General features: G+C 43.2%; 1 protein-coding gene across 1 annotated transcript; it reads right to left on the bottom strand.

Annotated features, from left to right (window-relative positions):
- Positions 1-366: 366 nt before the first annotated feature.
- On the bottom strand, positions 367-1,039 carry LOC142860302 (large ribosomal subunit protein eL19-like). Its single transcript, XM_075991388.1, has one exon. The coding sequence runs from the start codon at positions 824-826 to the stop codon at positions 461-463; it is 366 nt and encodes a 121-aa protein (XP_075847503.1). The 5' UTR covers positions 827-1,039; the 3' UTR covers positions 367-460.
- Between the last annotated feature and the right edge of the window lie 17,920 nt (positions 1,040-18,959).

Raw genomic sequence — 18,959 nt, 5'->3', positions numbered from 1 at the left:
CCTTAAAGGACAACACAGATCTAAAAGTTACGAAAGTGAATAAAAGAAAACATGCTGAGGAAGTAGGAGCAAAAGGTTAATTCTTGACATCAGTGGAGGTTAAGATGTGAGAAGATAGTGTGCATGTCTCTGTGTGGAGGCACTGGGTAACAAACTCAGGTCCTTTAGGAGAGCAGCCAGTGTCCTTTGGAAGAGCATCAAGTGCTCACAACCACTTAGCAATCCAGCCCCCTGTTAACATTTTATTCTTAATGGAGCCAGGACAGGCTCCAAAGCCACAGAGAAACCCTGTCTCGAAAAACCAACAACAACAAAAAAAAAGGCATAAGGAATGTAATGTGTTGATGCACATGAACTACCACCACCTTTTTGTTTTTTTTTTTTTAAGGCTTGTTTTATTTTAATGACTGATCCACCTGAGGCCACAGACAGCCCACTATGTACAGACTCGAGGAAAGCTCTATTTCTTGGTCTCTTCCTCCTTGGACAGAGTCTTGATGATCTCCTCCTTCTTGGCCTGGAGGCGCTCCTCCCGGTGCTTTCTTGCTTCCTTGGTCTTAGACCTGCGAGCCTCAGCCTGGTCAGCCAGGAGCTTCTTGCGGGCCTTGTCTGCCTTCAGTTTGTGGATGTGCTCCATGAGAATCCGCTTGTTTTTGAAGACATTCCCTTTGACCTTCAGGTAAAGGCTGTGATACATATGGCGGTCAATCTTCTTGGATTCACGGTATCTCCTGAGGAGGCGGCGCAGGATCCGCATTCTTCTCATCCAGGTCACCTTCTCGGGCATTCGGGCATTGGCAGTACCCTTCCGCTTTCCTATGCCCATATGCCTGCCCTTCCGTCGAGCCAAAGTGTTTTTCCGGCATCAAGCCCGGGAATGCACAGTCACAGGCTTCCGGATGATCAGCCCATCTTTGATCAGCTTCCGTATCTGCTGACGGGAGTTGGCATTGGCGATTTCATTGGTCTCGTTGGGGTCCAACCAGACCTTCTTTTTACCACAGCGCAGGACGCTGGAGGCAAGCCTCTTCTGTAGCCTGAGCAGCAGCGAAAGGCTTTTTTGCTTTTTCAAGACTAGGTTTCTCTGTGTTGCAGTCCTAGCTGTTCTGGAACTAGTTCTTGTAGACCAGGCTGGCCTTGAACTCACAGAGATCCACCTGCCTCTGCCTCCTGAGTGCTGGAAGTAAAGGCGTGCGCCACCACTGCCAGGCTAACTGCCACTAACTTTTAAGAGGGCCAAGAACATCAAAATCTAATCTCTGTGGTCCTTATTAAGAACAGGAGGGAAGGACCCCGGTCATAACTAGTGGTCAGTGAGTCCTTGTCGAATGTGAGACCGAAGGAGCAGCTCCATCAACTGCAAAGATCCTTACATCCTCTGAGCTGAGTCAGAGGTCTGGTGTTTAACTGTGCTGTTCCCTGATAGAATTAATCCAAGAATTCCTTCTAGTCCTATCTCTTTTTAGAGAGGTTCCCTAACTCAACCACCATCACAATAAGAATTATTGTAATGGGCCAGGTGGTGGTGGTGCATGCCTTTAATCCCAGCACTTGGGAGGCAGAGGCAGGTGCCAGCATGGTCTACAGAGTGAGTTCCAGGACAGCCAGAGCTGTTACACAGAGAAACTGTCTTGGAAACAAAGGATAAAAAGGTATCTTCTCAAAAAAAAAAAAAGTATCTTCTCCATTTCATTTAAAACAGCCCCCCCATTTGAAAGAAAAAATGCTAATCCAACTGGCCTTCAAATATACATTTGTCTGCCTTACAGTTATGAAATGCTTTCTCATATATTTCACTTATGATGGAAGTAATGTCTGCTTTTCTGATAGTTGCAGGGAAAAAAAATTTAGACCTAAAACCTTTAATAGTTAACAAGCACCAGATTAATGTAGACTAATAAAGCAAAGCAGTTGGCAGCAGAAAGCCCAGCTCAGGCAGGCTCCCTTTCCACTTTATTATTTATTTTGCAGTTCTGGAATTTAAAGCCAGGGCCTTAGGCATGTTAGTTAGGCAAGGGTTCCATCACGGAGCTGTATCCAACCTGCTCCACCTCTAAGTGTTAATGATCTTAGCCAAGTCACCTCTCTAAGCTTCAGTTTGCTCAAATATCAGATGGAAACATAGTCCTCATGGGGATGCAGTGAGAGTCTGTAGGCTCATTCTAATACAGAATAAAAAATCTTAAGGGAAAAATACATTTTCTTGCCATGATACACACCAAGAAAAAAAAAACACAAAAAGAAAAATACATCTATCAGAGAAGCAGCAATTGGCTAGCAACTTGGCAGATATGCCGAAGATTGAGTTTATTGACGGGCACCATGGTTGGATGGACATTAGTATTTTTAAGGACTAAATGTCTGTGTGGTGCTGGGAATAAGTTTAGGCTTCAACAGTAACAAAAGCCATGATTCATGGAATTAACTTACTTACTGACTTGACTGTGTCTGCCTTGGGTTTTCTACATATATGTCCACCATCAGCCCATCTCATCCATTCATGTGGGTTTGAATATCGTCACATTTGTACCGAAGGCTCAAGTTTATACCAACAGCCAGGGCAGAGCTAAGAGCACTACAGAGATGCTGCCCAAGCCCTGATCACACTACCAGTAAATGCCACTGTTGGTTAAGTCCTTGAGCATTGGCTTTCCATCTGTACGTTTTCTGCCTCTTCTAGCCTACGTACCTGCCTAATACTGCATTAGAATAGTAACTGTTCCAAATTTAGTGCATCTGAAATAGCTTTCCTTCTTTCTAAAATTTCTCCTTCACCTCTGTGAATTGGAGTTACCAACCTCTCCTGGAGCTTTAGGCAGCCCCTGGGAGTGATCCAGACACTTCCCTCACCTTCCAAATCGAGGTCCTGTTCTACCTCTAATGTATGCCGGAATCCCTTCTGCTGTCTGCCTTGCTTCTAGCCATTAATGTCTCTTAGTCCCTGTTGCTGCTCCCCGCTGCCCAGCCAGAGTATAGTAATCCTTTTAAAATGTTCAATTGTCACTCAAAGCCCTTCATTATGTTTCCATGACATTGAGAAATAAAAGGCCAAGACCTTATTAGGCCTACATGGCCTTAAGGGGTAGTTAAATATTCCTTACAAACTGACTCAATGAGCCCCACTGAGGACAGAAGGGGACAGGAAAACATAATTGTCCTACACTGAAAGCAGTAATATAATAAAATGTCAGTTCAGCGTATTGAATATGTGTGTTAGTGGGTGTGAGTGACTGGGACAAGGGGTGAGAAAAGAAATTTAAAATGTGCACTAGCAAAACACAGCCTGCTACTACACAAAGAGGAACAAGGGGGACTCCCAAATTTTTCCAGTTCTTTCTAGAAGTTTCCTGTGTGTTTGTGAGCAACGTTTTCAGTTTGTTAATGCCTGAGGTGATGATTTGGGAGTCCAGCCAGAGGTCTCCTCCACATCTCTCCATAAAGTCACGCCAATCTTCTGACAGACTTATTTCTTAACGCCATATTTAGCTACATTGATAACCAATGAAAGAGCCCCTGGCTTTCAATAAAAATAAAATAAATTTTAAAAAATGTGAACTAGCTTTGAGGAAGGAGAGAAAAGTAGACCAAGACAGATATGCAAAGTACACAGACTTCCCAGGAGACAGTAGCTTCAGGTACATGGAAAGAAGTGAGAGGCAGGACAGGATGTCTGTAGGGTTAGACGCAACCTTATATGCTTCACCTAAATTTAGTGTTTAGACTCCTATTCAGAACCAGAATTCCAATGTGGGAAAGAAAAGGGCGGAAACACAATTCTTGTCCTCAATCAGAAGATGGTGATACTGAGAAAATGGAATGTTCTCTTTATCTGGACTTTTGTTGCAGTTAGGAATTGCCTCTCTGGCTACAGCTTCTAAAGCCATCCAGAAGAGATAGCTGGAGGAGTGGCGAAACCATCCCATCCTCTTAAAGAATACTTGGTTAGGGAAAGACCTGGGAATTTCACTTCTAGTTCTAGAAGCTATTTAAGAAATCTTCAGGGGCTGGAGCCATGGCTCAGAGGTTAAGAGCATTGCCTGCACTTCCAAAGGTCCTGAGTTCAATTCCCAGCAACCACATTGTGGCTCACAACCATCTGTAATGGGGTCTGGCGCCCTCTTCTGGCCTGCAGGTATACATGCAGACAGAATATTGTATACATAATAAATAAATAAATATTGAAAAAAATCTTCATTATGGGGTGGTGGTGGCACACAACTTTAATCCCAGCACTCAAGAGGCAGAGTCAGAGGCAGGCAGATTTCTGAATTTGGAGCTAGCATTGCCTACATAACAAGTCTCAGACCAGGAAGGGCTATCTCAAAAAAAAAAAAAAAGAAAGAAAGAAAGAAAAAAAATACTCCTAAAAATGATACAATCTTGCCGGGCGGTGGTGGCGCATGCGTTTAATCCCAGTACTCGGGAGGCAGAGGCAGGCGGGAGGCCAGCCTGGTCTACAAGGGCTAGTTCCAGGACAGGCTCCAAAACCACAGAGAAACCCTATCTCGAAAAACCAAAAAAAAAAATAAATAAATAAAAATAAAAAATAAAAAAAATGATACAATCTCATAAACAACATAAAGGATTTGGTAGGACCCAGTTATTTCTTAATCTACCAGACCAGGCAGTGGAAAGAGGGGGAACTATGTCAGGTTGGCAGGGCATGGTATGCTGCATGGCCATAATCTCAACACACAGAAGGTTAAGGTAGGACAATCATATATTTGATGTTAACCTGGGCTACATATTAAGACTCCATGTTTAAATTTTTAAAAAGGACTGGAGCCGGGCGGGGGTGGAGCACGCCTTTAATCCCAGCACTCGGGAGGCAGAGGCAGGCAGATCTCTGTGAGTTTGAGGCCAGCCTGGTCTACAAGAGCCAGTTCCAGGACAGGAACCAAAAGCTAGAGAGAAACCCTGTCTCGAAAAATCCAAAATAAATAAATAAATAAATAGGACTGGAAAGATGGCTCAGAAGTTAAGAGCACTGGCTGTTCTTTCAGAGGTCCTGAGTTCAAGTCTCAGCACTCACATGGCAGCTCACAACTGTCGATAATGGAATCTTCTGTCATGCAGGCATACATGAAAATAGAATACTCATATACACAAATAAATAAATCTTTAAAAGTAAATTAATTAAAAATTTAAGCTGGTGTCACAGTATCACTTCTACCCCTCCCTCACTTGGCTATGTGATACCTACATATTCTTTTGAAGATTACATGGTCTATGTACTCTTTCAGGACCCTCCCACATGTCTGTCACCAAGACCAAATTGGGAATCTATAGGCAAGGCAGGAAAGCACAAGATGCTGCAGGTCTAAGGCCTTCAACAAGAGCTCAGGGTGGTGTAGATGGTGGAACCATCAAAACGCTGAGAAAGAGGAAGGACTCTTCAAATATCAAAAAAGTGGTACCTACAAAAATGCTAGAAAGTAATCACAGCACTTGGGAGGCAGAGGCAGGTGGATTTCTGAGTTTGAGGCCATCCTGGTCTACCAAGCAAGTTCCAGGACAGCCGGGGCTACACAGAGAAACACTGTCTTGAAAAACAAAACAAAATAAAAGAATGGCAGAAAGTGTCTAGCTTTAATCCCCTCTGCTTACCAGACCAAAGCCGGAAAACTATCACCAATTCACCAGCACTGCCTATAAACCAGCACAGAGTCCAGTGGAGGATACAAAATTGAAGCTTGATTCTTGCCATGATTAATCTTCATTGTCAACCTGGCTGAATCTGAAATCACCTAGGAGACACACCTCTGGTTGTGTCTTAGTCGCTGTTCTGTTGCTTTGAAGAGACACCGTGACCATGGCAACTCTTATAAAGAAAATAATTTAATTGGGGCTGGCTTACAGTTTCAGAGGTTCAGTCCATCGGCATCATGGTGGGGAGCAAGGCAGCATCCAGGCAGACATGGTGCTGGAGAAGTAGCTAAGAGTTCTATATCCAGAGCTACAGGCTGCAGGAAGAGAGCCACACTGGGCTTGGCATGGGATTTTGAAATCTGAAAGTCCACCTCTAGTGACACACTTCCTCCATAAGACCACACTCTAATCCTTTCAAATAGTGCCACTCCCTGGTGACCAAGCATTCAAATCTGAGTCTATGGGGCCATTCTTATTTAACCACCAGAGTCTATCTGTCTTTCTTTTTTTCTTTTCTTTCTTTCTTTCTTTCTTTCTTTCTTCTCTTTCTTTCTTTCTTTCTTTCTTTCTTTCTTTCTTTCTTTCTTAGGTTTATCTATTTTATTTAAATGAGGGGTCTATCTGCATATACACCCGCATGCCAGAAGAGGGTATCAGATCCCCTTACAGATGGTTTTGAGCCATCATGCAGTTGCTAGGAATTGAGCTCAGCATCTCTGGAAAAGCAGCCAGCCGTCTTAACCACTGAGCAATATCTGCAGCCCATAGGTGTTTCTTATTAATTTTAATTCTTATTATGCATGTATGCTGTATCTGTGAGTACAGCATGTGTGGAAGTCAGAGTCCATTCTCTGGTGATTGAATTCAGGTTGTCAGGCATATGCAGCAAGTGATTTTTAACCATCTTGCTGTTCCTCTGGGTGTGTCTTTGAGGGCATTTCCAGAGGGATTTAGCTGAGGAGGGAGGTCCCATTCTGAATGAGGGTAGTACCATCCCATGAAATGAACAAAGAGAGAAGACAAGAAACCAGCTGAGTGCCAGCATTCCTGCTGTCTGCCTCCGGGTCTGCCCTGAAGGGAGGAATCCAGGGCATGCTCCTGAATTCTGCAACGCCCTCCCCAACAAACTGGACTGTATCCTCCTATGCTGTGAGCCAAATAAATCTTTCTCCCCGTAAATCCCTGACATATTTGGTGAAAGCAAGAACAGTGACTAATATTTTCCCAAATAGGTTGACCCCATTGTAAAGTATGTATTGTTTTGAAAAGTATTCACTTGATTCCCAAAGATGTATCTCTACCAGAACTTTATATTAGAATACCCTATAAGGAGTTTGGGGAAGACAAGAAACAGTCTATGTACCTGAGACCCCAGGCTTCTTGGCTGTGTCCCAGAACCCCCAACCCTCTGGCATGAACTGAACACTCCAACTCTACTCTTCAACTCAGTTCTGGCTCAATTTGGCAGCTGTGGCACAAGACATTCAGAAAAGAGATCATGAAACCCCTCTGACTAAGAAATGAAGTCTGCAACCTGCCACAGTGGAGAACGAGGCTGAGCTGAATTACCGTATACTCCTACTCTTGGACCCTAGCGTCCAATCACCGAGGAGGGAGAGTCACCCCAAGAGACCATCTCTCATCACAGCTGATGTAAAAGCCTGAGGATTTTATTCATTCTGTCATGACAGGGTCTTCCAGCAGTCAGGAGACTAGAAGACCCTGGATGTCTGGTACAGGCTATTTTTAAAGGGAAAAACCCCAGAAGGAAGGGGTGTCTGGGGGTTGTTCTTTAACTATTATGATTGGCTTATTCAAAAAGGCTATTACCAATAATTGGCTGGAAAGTCATTGCCAGATCAGATGAGGTAAAGGGAAACTTCTGAGGGTCACTTTGCCTCTTCCCAGGGACTAAGTCAAAACATTAGTAACTGAGTCAACACCTAAGGGTTATCTTGCCCCTATTCAGGGAGGTGGAAAGTTCCCAACATCTCAGTACGTGCCTGCATAGCTGTTATGTCCTTGGTTCCCAGGGGAGGAGGGGAAGTACTGAGAGTTGTCAGAAATGGCTTCAGAATTGTCTTAAAGTTCTACACTGCATGCTGCTGCTCACTTTTAAATACTTTTCCTAGCAAACACTTGTACCATATTTCCTTAAAATGTCTTTTAATTATATGACATTAAGCAAACCAAACTGTAAGATCAGATCTTGTTGCTGAGATTTATATGATTCATAGAGCAGAACTTTGATGGAGGAAGGTCATTGGTTAAAAATATAAAGAAACTGCTTGGCTGGCCCTCATAGGTTAAAACATAGGTGAGTGGAGTAAACAGAACAGAATGCTGGGAGGAAGAGGAAGTGAGCTCAGACTCGACAGCTCTCCTCTCTGGAGCAGATGTCTCAGAGAGACGCCATGCTCCCCTCTCCCGGGAGGACGTGAGAGCTCTGCTCTCTGAGGCAGACGTGATTCAGCTCCGACCCAGGATGGACGTAGGCTAGAATCTTCCTGGTAAGCGCCCCTTGGGGTGCAACACAGATGATTAGAAATGGGCTAAATTAATATGTGAGAATTAGCCTAGAAGAGGCTAGATAGAAATGGGCCAAGCAGTGTTTAAATAAATACAGTTTGTGTGTTGTTATTTTGGGCATAAGCTAGCAGGCGGCCGGGGTGCTGGGGATGCAGCCCCTCCACTCTTATTACTACAGAACTTATTAAAAAGGGAATCCCCTGAGACCAGACCAACTCCCCAAGTGTCTGCCTTCTCCAGGACAATGTGAAGTGTTCATTCTAGCGCTGCCCATGACTTCTAAGTGAGCAGCAAGAACACAGTCTACGCATCTCCCTGTAGGCCCTTTGTCTGTTTCTCTTTTCGTTTAAGATCTTGTTTTTAGCCAGGCAGTAGTGGTGCAGGCCTTTAATCCTGAAGGCAGAGGCAGGTGGATCTCTGTGAGTTTGAAACCAGCATGGTCTACAGAGTGAGTTCCAGGACAGCCAGAGCTACACAGAGAAACCTGTCTCGAAAATCAAAACAACAAAAAAAACTCTTTTTAGTTTTGCGTGTATGTGCACGAGCGCAAGTGCTTGCGGAGGCTAGATGAAGGCATCGGATGCCTGCAGGTGGAAATGTGGGCACTAGGGGGCTCTTTTGTAGGTGCTGGGTGAACTCAGGTCCTGTGCAAGGGCAGCAAGAGTTCTTAACTGCAGAGTTGTCTCTCTAACCTGTTTCTGTTTCATTACTAATCTTGATAAGCCTCAATTGGAAGTCAGGGATAATCATATTGAAGGGGGTGATGGCGGTGTTAGCTCTGAGACAGGAACAAATAATATCAATACCCTGGAAGATTTGCGACTAGGGTTTGAGGAATGGAGTTAATTGTGGGCTTCTGGGTAGGCAGAACAAGCTAGGATATCCTCATTACTCACCACTAAGGGACTTAGTATCTCCTGATCTGGCTCAGAGAGTTGCTTTAAGACTTCAACCAAAGTCCTCCTCTCCAAAATGTGTTCACACAAAAACGTTTATATTAAAATATTGGGAGAGTCAAGGATGCCCAGGGCCACCCATAGATCTTCTAGGGAAGCACCTCTTTCACTTTTACTAGTGAAGCGGTCTTCCTTTCTCACACAGGTAATTACTGTTGGCCACCTATCATCTCCTGCCTTCTCTACAGAGCATCCAGAGTGACAGGGGTCTTGTTAAGAATGAAGTTAGATCATGTCTCATTCCTGCAGTACAATCCATTAGCTCCCCATCTCAGCTGGAATAAAAGCCGGTCTTTTTACAATGGCATACAAGGCCCTATAGGGTATCTCTCCTTGCAGGCTTCAACTGCTGCTCTTCTCAGCCTTGGGCTACTCTGGCCACGGGGCTCTCCTTGCTGCTTTCCCAGCAGATCTTTCATGCTCTCTCTTAGATCTGCAAGTGACACTTCCATTCCTTTAAGTCTTACTTTAGCTGTCACTGGGTAGATGAGACCTTCTTGACATCTATTAAAAACTGCAACCCTCCTTCCCCTGCCCCTACCTCCGATTCTGCCTCTCTCTCCATGACACCCATTCATATCTTACAGTCTATGTACTTTACTTTTTGTTGTTGTTGTTGTTGTTGAACACACTAACTTGCTAACTCCACAAGGGCAAGGATTTTTGCTGGACCCCAGGTCCTAGAATTTTGTCTGACATACAATAGACATTCAATAAGTGTTTAAGTGTCTGACTGATCGGATGATTAGAGAAGCTGCAGTGACAGAAATGTATCCAGGTTTGGGGATGGAAAAAAAAAATGAACATTTGCTGAAAGAGCTGCAGTGAACAGTTTACAAATTAACATTATTTGCCAATTTTACCACAATCCTGGGAGCTATTTTTATTCTTATTTCATCATCCCTTTGAATGAAATTTTAAGGTACAAAGCTACCAAAATATGATGAATTAAATCTATTATAAAACTGATGAAAAAATCAAAGCACAAATTAAAGAAGAGGGCTTGGGAAATAGCTCAGTCAGTAAAGTGCTTGCCTTGCAAGTGTGAAGACCTGAGTTCAAGACCCAGAAGTTCCTCCACTACCCCCCCCACACACACAAGCAAGGAAGACATGTTTGCAACCCTAGAGTTGGCCTTAGCCTAGCCTCCTTGTTGAGTTCTAGGTCAGTGAGAGGTTAAGTCTAAAAACCAAAATAACAAATAAACCAAAAATACCACAAAACAAAAAGCCACAGTGAGGGACAGCACCTGAGAAAGCACACCTGAGATTGTTCTCTGGTCTCCACATGCATGGATACACATGTACACCTGCATCTCCATGAATGCACCTGTGTATGAACACACACAGAGCAGAACACTGGACCTTCCTCTGGTGTGTTCCTATATCTTAGTTCTTGGGAGGCCGAGGCAGGAAGATCAGAAGTTCCAGGTTCCCATCTCAAAATTCTAAAATAGAGTTGAAGAGGGGGCTCTGTGGGCAAAGGGCTCACTGTGCAAGCACAAGGACCTGAGTTCAAAGCCCTCGCACCCATGTTGTGGAGGCCCAAAAATATGAGTCTATTTCACTTTGTCTGAAGGTCAAAGAGGTTAGCTTGCTCAAAGTTGTTGACAACTGTGGCTACACACCCTGACCTAGAGCGTGGTTACTTGGTGTGTTGGACACTAAGATAGTCCATATAGGTAGATCCACTCCACCCTGAACAAAGGTCAGAGAATTCAAACATACTTCTGCTCCTTCTTTTGAATTATGAGTTTTGACTCATAGAGTGGTTGCCTTCAGAACTAGGGTGGGTTCACTGCCTAAACAACAGAATGATTTTCTCATAAATTAATGGCTTGATGTCTTAAAGTATTGAAGCAAGTGGCTATTCTAGTTATCCTTAGTATCATGTCACAGCAATCTTTTGCCTTCTTCCATCCCCTCCCCATTGTATTGGGATATGAAGTGTATGGAAAATTAGACACAGGCAAACTCTGTACTCAGAACTCAGGATTCAGGACCCACTGGGCTGCCCTCTCAATACTATCCTGTGCTTGTTTGTTATTTTCACTCGTGTCTTCATTCTCATTACTTATTTTTCTAATCTCCAGGCCTCTACCCTGGTAAGTGGTATCCTTGTTGAAGCTGGTCCCTGACAATATGTAAAAGCTGGTCACAGTGGTGCATACATCTGTCATCTCATGGAGAGTGACAAGGAGTGGAGACAAGTGGATACCAGGGGCTCACTGACCCTGCCAGGCTAAAATAAACAGTGAGCTGAGAAACTTTGTTGTTGCTAGAAGTAGTCTCTGTCCTGCTAGCCCCCCCGCCCGCCCCAGTTTCTCTCTGCCTAACTGTTCCCAAATAACCACTCAGAAGCTTAGTAACAGTTACAATTAACTGGCCAATGTCTTAGACTTTTTACTGGCTAGCTCTAACTATAAATTAACCCATTTCTATAGTCTGTTTTTTTTTTTAACCATGAGGCTTGTGGCTTGTTCCTCACATCTTGCTTCTTGGGCAGCTACATGGTGTCTCCCCAACCCTGCCTTCTCTCTCTCTCTGTATCTTTGTTATGACTTTCCACCTAGCTTTACTCTGCTAAGCTATTGGTCGAAAAAGCTTTATTCATCAACCAATAAAAGCAACACATATACAGAAGGACATCCCACATCATCTCCCCCTTTCTGTCTGATTAAAAAGGAAGGTTTTGACTTTAACATAGTAAAATTACATATAACAGAACAATTATCCAGCAAGAATTACAGTTACACTTAGTCTACCTGTATTAGCCAAAATTAAAGAAAATACTTTATCATCTAGCCTATCTTTGTGACTCTAAAGTTTTATATTTATCTTTTATTAATACTCTGGTTTCTCTTCAGATCATATAAACAGTTCACCTTAATTTTTTATTATAACTAAAGAAAACTATAACTATCTGACTTGAACTCCAATCAAAGACCCCAGAAGGATATAACATTACCTAAAATAAACAGGAAGTGCATTGTAAGTAACTTCCAAAACTCTAAAATTGACAAAGACATCTCGCTGCCTGGACAGTGACCTGAAGTTCTTTTGCAACGTTGGGGCATCCATCTTCAACCTATAGGTAGGTCCATAGTATCTGGCAGACTTTACCTTGTACTGGCAAAATTTGTTAGTTGTTTTCTTCTGTGTCCTGCAGAATGTCTGGCAGTTTCTTCTGTGGAGCAGGAACCCTGAAGGACCATCCCATCTTTTGGAAAGTTCAGCAGTCACTTTCCTATAGGTCCTCCATGTTCAGTTCATACAGCATACTACCAAGCAGTCCAGGCAAGAATAGTTTTTTGCCCAAATGGTTAGCTTTATTACACTGAAGACAAATTCCATAAGTTTCTTCAATGCCCATCATCCTCTTTGAAATAATTGTGCTACCAGAAGCAGACATATCTCATTGTCGAGAAAAGTCTAAGTTCTTAAACATTTTTAAATGCCATATTCCATAGGTCTTCAAAGTGCTGAAGATTATCTAATTGAAATTAATTGAAATATATCTGTGTATCTAGAAAATCTAACTAACATGACTAAAAGTTTGATTATTATATATGACTATTAATCTATATTTACTAATTATACATTACATTTTAAAATGAGCTGTATAAACATACCTTGAACAAGAGTAGAAATATATATGTATTTATTTATATATGTATATAGAGAGTGTAACAAAATTTATCTTAAAGTTGTATCAATGGACCAAAATCCACACTAATGTAGAGTATTTGTTTCTATATCATACCCTGCCCCTGTTGTAATAAGGAGCGGCGGGGCTACGTCCCCAAAACCCCAGCCGCCTGCCCGGCTAGCTTATGCCCCGAAATAATTACACAGACACTGTATTCTTTTAAACACTGCTTTGGCTCATTTCTACCTAGCATCTTCTAGGCTAACTCTCCCACCTGGACTAGCCCATTTCTTATCATCTGTGTAGCACCGGTCTTACCGGGAAGATTCTAGCCTAAGTCCATCCTGGGTCGGAGCTTCATAGCGTGCGTCTTCCCTGGAGCAGGTAGCATGGCGTCTCTCTCTGAGGTGTCTGCTCCCGAGAGGAGAGCTGTGGAGTCTGCCCTCACTTCCTCTTCCTCCCTGCATTCTGTTCTGTTTACTCCTCCCACCTATCTCCTAACCAATGAGAGCCAAGCAGCTTCTTTTATTTTAACCAATGACCTTCCTCCATCACTGCCCCTTTCTTAAGAAAGAGACTGACTGTGACCATAAACCATTTGTAACCAATCCCTCTAAAATGAAAATAAACATTTATAAACAATATTTTAGGAATTTGGGCATAGTTTTCTCCAAACTACTTCCTGGTGCTTGTTTGGGCAATGTATTTTTGGGATTCATAGAGACCTTTCAGCGGGGGTGGGGTATTTTGTTCCATCAAACCACATTTATCAAACACACTGGATTTATTCTTATTGTTTATCTGAAATCCTTTTCTGACCAGGAGCATTTTTTAAATGGTAAAAAGTTAAGGTAAGCCTTTAACTCCCAATATTTTTGACCTCTACCTAAACCATGATGGGGTGGGTAGTAACAGAGAGGAGAGGATGGAGTGGACTGGCCAAAAAAAAAAAAACTAAGGATGTATGAAAAATCCCTATTGAAATCCATGACTCTATAAGCTAATTTAAAAAAATGCTGGGTATCATGGTGCACCCCTTTAATCCAATGACTTGGGAGGGAGAGGTAGGCAGATTTCTGTGAGTTTAAGGCCAGCCTAGTCTACACAGCAAGTTCTAGACTGGCCAGGGCTACAAAGTAAAACCCTGCCCCTGCATAAAATGTGAGGGAATTTGAATACAGACACCCTGCAAGGTGAACACTACCCTAGAAGATATGGGGTATTATATGAAAATCTCAGAACCTAGTGAGGGATACCTCCCTGAATTATTGATTGGAGAGGTCCCAGAGGCCCCTAAAACAACACAGACTATTACCGTTGTTCTTGGTTACTCACCAGAACAAAGAATTAAATGGTCGGCTCTATTGCTAAAGATACAACACTCTTGGACAGAGAAACCAAGCTGGAACTGTCCTGAAGACTTCCTCCCTGATGATTCCTTTTCAGAGTGCTGGAAGGGGCTATGCAGGATGCTGAGTGAGAAAAGACATCAATGGTATCCCTGCAGCCAATCTCACAAGGTACAATACTGACCTTCCAGGCAAGCTGTGCTCATCAGTGCAACCGTGGCATGAAGGGTTATAGGGGCAACCAACTGCTTTTGGATTGGATTTGAGACCTGCTTAAGGGAAAGAATTAAGACTTGGTAGCACCAAACTAGTCAAAGGTCCAAAACTCCAAAGGTCACAGGCTCTAAAGAATCTACCACTGTTGTCTTGCTAAAGGACATGTTGTCCAGCTGTCTTCTAAATATTAATGCTTATCTCTGTAACAGTGCTGACCTCAACCATGGCCAGGGATGCTTCTTTCTGTGGTGGTCTGCAGTTAATAACTGGTCAAATGCTGAGAATAAATATTTAGTGAGGGTTCAGACCTAAATGGAGCATGTCTATCAACCACCGACAACCCTCCCATGAAACCTCAGGGAACGCTGGAGAAAACAGGTAGAAAGAATGTAAGAACTGGAGGGTGAGGAGGAGCACTGTAAGATGCTATTTTCTGAACACGACATGGTTACGGAACTCAGGAACGTACTGGTGCTATGATCAGGTCGACACGATCAGTCTGCACTCCAACAAGCATCCCTAAGTGGACTAGGTGGGTTATTAACAAAATAGGAGGACATGAAAGCAGATGGGGATGTGGTGGGAGCTCCTAGGAGGAATGAAAGCAGAGAACTAGGGCTGCATACAATCCAGATGCATTGCTCACATGTATAGGAACAAAGAAGAAATACACCTTGGTGTTTTGCCTGCTTGTGTGTCTGTGTGAGGGTGTCAGATCCCATTACTGGAGTTACAGACAGTGGTGAGCTGCCATGTGGGAGCTGGGAATCGAACCTGTGTCCTCTGGGAAAGCAGTCTGCACTCTCGACCACTGTCGACCACTGAGCATCTCGCTAGCCCTATTTTTTTATTTTTTATTTTTTTTGGTTTTTCGAGACAGGGTTTCTCTGTGGTTTTGGAGCCTGTACTGGAACTAGCTCTTGTAGACCAGGCTGGTCTCGAACTCACAGAGATCCGCCTGCCTCTGCCTCCCGAGTACTGGGATTAAAGGCGTGCACCACCACTGCCCGGCCCTATTTTTTTTTTTTAAGGAAGAAAATCACTTAAGGAAGACATGCTAATGTCAGCCTCTGGCCTCTGTATGCACATTCCTGAGTGAGCATCCACATACATATAAGCACACACATACAGTTACACAAATAATAAATAAAAAGGAGAAAATTTTATGCTCGTGAACAGGAAGACTCAAACCTATCAAAATGTCAGTTTCTCCCAACTTGATCTCTAATTAGTTCAATCTCAGTCAAAAATCTCAGCCAGTCACTTTGTGGCTATTAGATTTAGGTGATTCCAATATTTACGTAAAAAGACAAAAGACCCCCAATAGTCAACCTAACTACTAACGGAAAAGAACACAGCTTAGAGGACCTACAGAAGCTGATGTCAAGGCTCACTCTAAAGCTACAGTAACCAACATGGCAATATTAATAAAAGAAATACACCAATGACAGGAATACAGAGCCCAGAAGTAGAGCTTCACACAAATAGTCTCTGAATAGGAGAAAAAAAAAAAACAAAGACAAATACTGTACTTTTCTCCCATATGTGAAACCTAAATTTAAAAAATTATTCATGTATGTGTGTTTGTAAGTCATGAAATTAGAGAAGGGATCAGGAGGGGAGGAGGAGATCTTAACGGTGCCGGGAAATAGGGTAATGGAATACCTGTAATAGGAAAGCAGAAGGGGAAACTGATGGCAGAAGGGATCCAGCTGGAGGTGGAGAGGGCACAAGAAGAGCAGTGGGGAGGGTAAGAAGAGAACAAAGTATAATTGCATCATGATGGAATCCATTACTTTGTACACCAACCTCAACTCAAAGATCCACCTGCTTCTGCCTCTCAATGAAAGGCATGTGCCACCATTCCCAACTTTAAAAGATTCATTTTTTAAACATTTTTAAATATTTATTTATTATGTATTATGTATACAAGACTCTGTCTGCATGTATGCCTGCAGGCCAGAAGAGGGCACCAGACCTCATTATAGATGGTTGTGAGCCACCATGTGGTTGCTGGGAATTGAACTCAGGACCTTTGGAAGAGCAGGCAATGCTCTTAACCGCTGAGCAATCTCTCCAGCCCCCTCATTTTTTTTTTTAAGGAGCAAAAGCAATAAAATCTTTCAAGCATTGGTGCTTGAATAACCTAGACATCCACGTGCGAAGAAAGGAAGGGGCAGAGAGGACACGAATAACAGCCCCTAACACTCTTAGTAGCAAGCAGTTCGGTGGATCACAGACCTAAATGTATAGTGCAGAACTTCTCCTATTTCACCAGGGGAACTAAATGAAGGCTACACAGCTCAGGACAGAACGTAATTCAAACCTAACTGTGCCATTCCAAAGCCCTATTTCCTCACCAAACTTTCTCTCTCCTTGACGGATCAGACCTAACCTTTATAAAGAAACACAAGCTTAGCATGAGGGCTGAATCCCCAGATTACAGGTTGAGGTAGGGAGATGGTACACTGGGGACAGACCTACAGCCACATAGTGAGACTGCTCACCCCCAAAAATGGAAAAATAAAAGTCACTGCGTTGAGATTTGTGCTAAATGAAACTTCAGTGTTCTTACCACCAAAGGCGGGGGGGAGCAATTGCTAACTTTCATTCTAGTTATGTTTCATAGCAGGGGGGCCCTAGTCAGAGATCATTATGGGTGCCATGTACTTCTAATCAAACAAACCAAATATTGTCAAAGACATAATGAACTTCCTTGTAAGGATCTTGAAAATTATCCATTGATAATGAATGGATATAGCTCATGAATTTCATTGCATTGATGTTTTACCTGCATATATGTCTGTGTGAGGGTGTCAGATCCTCTGGAACTAGAGTTACAGACAGTTGTGAGCTGCATGTGGGTGCTGGGAACTGACGGGTCCTATGGAATAACAGTCAGTGCTCTCAACCACTGAGCCCTCTCTCCGGCCCAAGAATTTCATTCTTTTAGAAGTATATGCTGGCTGAGTGGTGGTGTCAGCCGCCTTTAATCCCAGCGCTCAGGAGGCAGAGGCAGGTGGATCTCTGGAAATTCGAGGCCAGCCTGGACTACAGAGTGAGTTCCAAGACAGTCAGAACCACACAGAGAAACCCTGTCTCAAAAACAAACAAAAGAGTATATGCTGGGTGCCTATTATGTGCAGGCAACTTTTCTAGGCATTGAGGATAAAAAAACGCATAAAGCACTCTGGAGGCAGAGGGAAGCAAGAAGATCCAGGAGTTTCAGACTAACACTGGCTTCAGATAGAATTTCAGACAGCCTGGGATCTATAGTGAGAGCCTTTCAAGACACGGGGTACAGGGCTACAGAGATCCACCGTACTGCACTGTAAGCTGTAAATCTGTGGCGCGCTGTACTGTGGAGGGCAGTGGGAGTCAAGCATGCAGCCTCCTGTTTTCTGATGTCACGTTTTCAAAAAAGTAAAATTAAACAGGTGAATGACACAAAGATATATTTTATTTAACCCAACGTATCAAACATTATTTCAGCAGATATTGGAATATATGCACTATTACTATTAATGAGCGATTTCACACTCTGTGGGGAAGGGTCGAGAACTTGTCAGTACGCAGTGTTCACTTAGAGCACCTCTCGGTTCAGACTGGTCACATGTCTAGCCCTCAGCAACCACATATGCGCTAGTGATAAAGGGTTGGACAGCACAGGGCTAGGGAAACGTCAGTACAGTTAAGATTCTCCAGTCAAAATGTTGGTTTTTCCTCATTGGAGGCCTTGAATTTCCTAGGTCCTTCTGATTCTCAAATCCAGGTTTATCCTGCCACAAGTTAAGAGAAGACAAAGAGCCTGTGCCTCATTTCAAACAGGGATCTAGCTGAACTCGGTCCAAAAAGCCTTGCTCAGCGTTCATTCTCCAGCTCGGTAAATGACCTTATAGTCTATCATCTCACTCTGGTCATTCATGTCTTATCAACATACTGAGCACCTCACACAGGTAATGTTAAAGCGTAAATTATTTCAAACACGCACCTTCCTCTCCATCCCAAGGCCACTTTGATATACTGGGTTCGCTTGCCTTAGCATCTCCCGTGACCAGTTTCTTTCTTTTCTTTCTTTCTTTTTTTGGTTTTTTTGAGACAGGGTTTTTCTGTGGCATTGGAGCCTGTCCTGGAACTAGCTCTGTAGACCAGGCTGGTCTCGAACTCACAGAGATCCACCTGCCTCTGCCTCCCGAGTGCTGGGATTAAAGGCCCAGCTCCCGTGACCAGTTTCAACATTAGCTACTAGGCTCTTCGTTCACAACATTCTTTCCCTACGAAATAAAGGCCAAACTCTTCCACACAAAATAGAACTTTGCTCCAGCATCAGCTCTTTATTTTCCTAACAAAGCCCAATTGTTTGCAGTTCCCAGTCTGAACAACGTCACTTACGTTCTGCCCTAGATACTTTTAGTTTTGTAAAATTAGCCGCCTCAAACTCACAAAGCCAACCTGAGGTTTAGAAGCAGTAGTACACTAAATGACACATAATCGGGGCCAGTGTCCCTGTCGTTCCTTCACAGTTCCCAACTTCCTTTTTAAATTAAAGAAGCCTCTTTTTAATTCAGCAAAACTCATGTGGGCAGGAATAGAAAATAACGGTGGAAACACT

Source organism: Microtus pennsylvanicus, chromosome 11, assembly GCF_037038515.1.
Source record: "Microtus pennsylvanicus isolate mMicPen1 chromosome 11, mMicPen1.hap1, whole genome shotgun sequence".
NCBI lineage: Eukaryota > Metazoa > Chordata > Mammalia > Rodentia > Cricetidae > Microtus > Microtus pennsylvanicus.
This window is presented reverse-complemented; position numbering and strand designations above follow the sequence as displayed.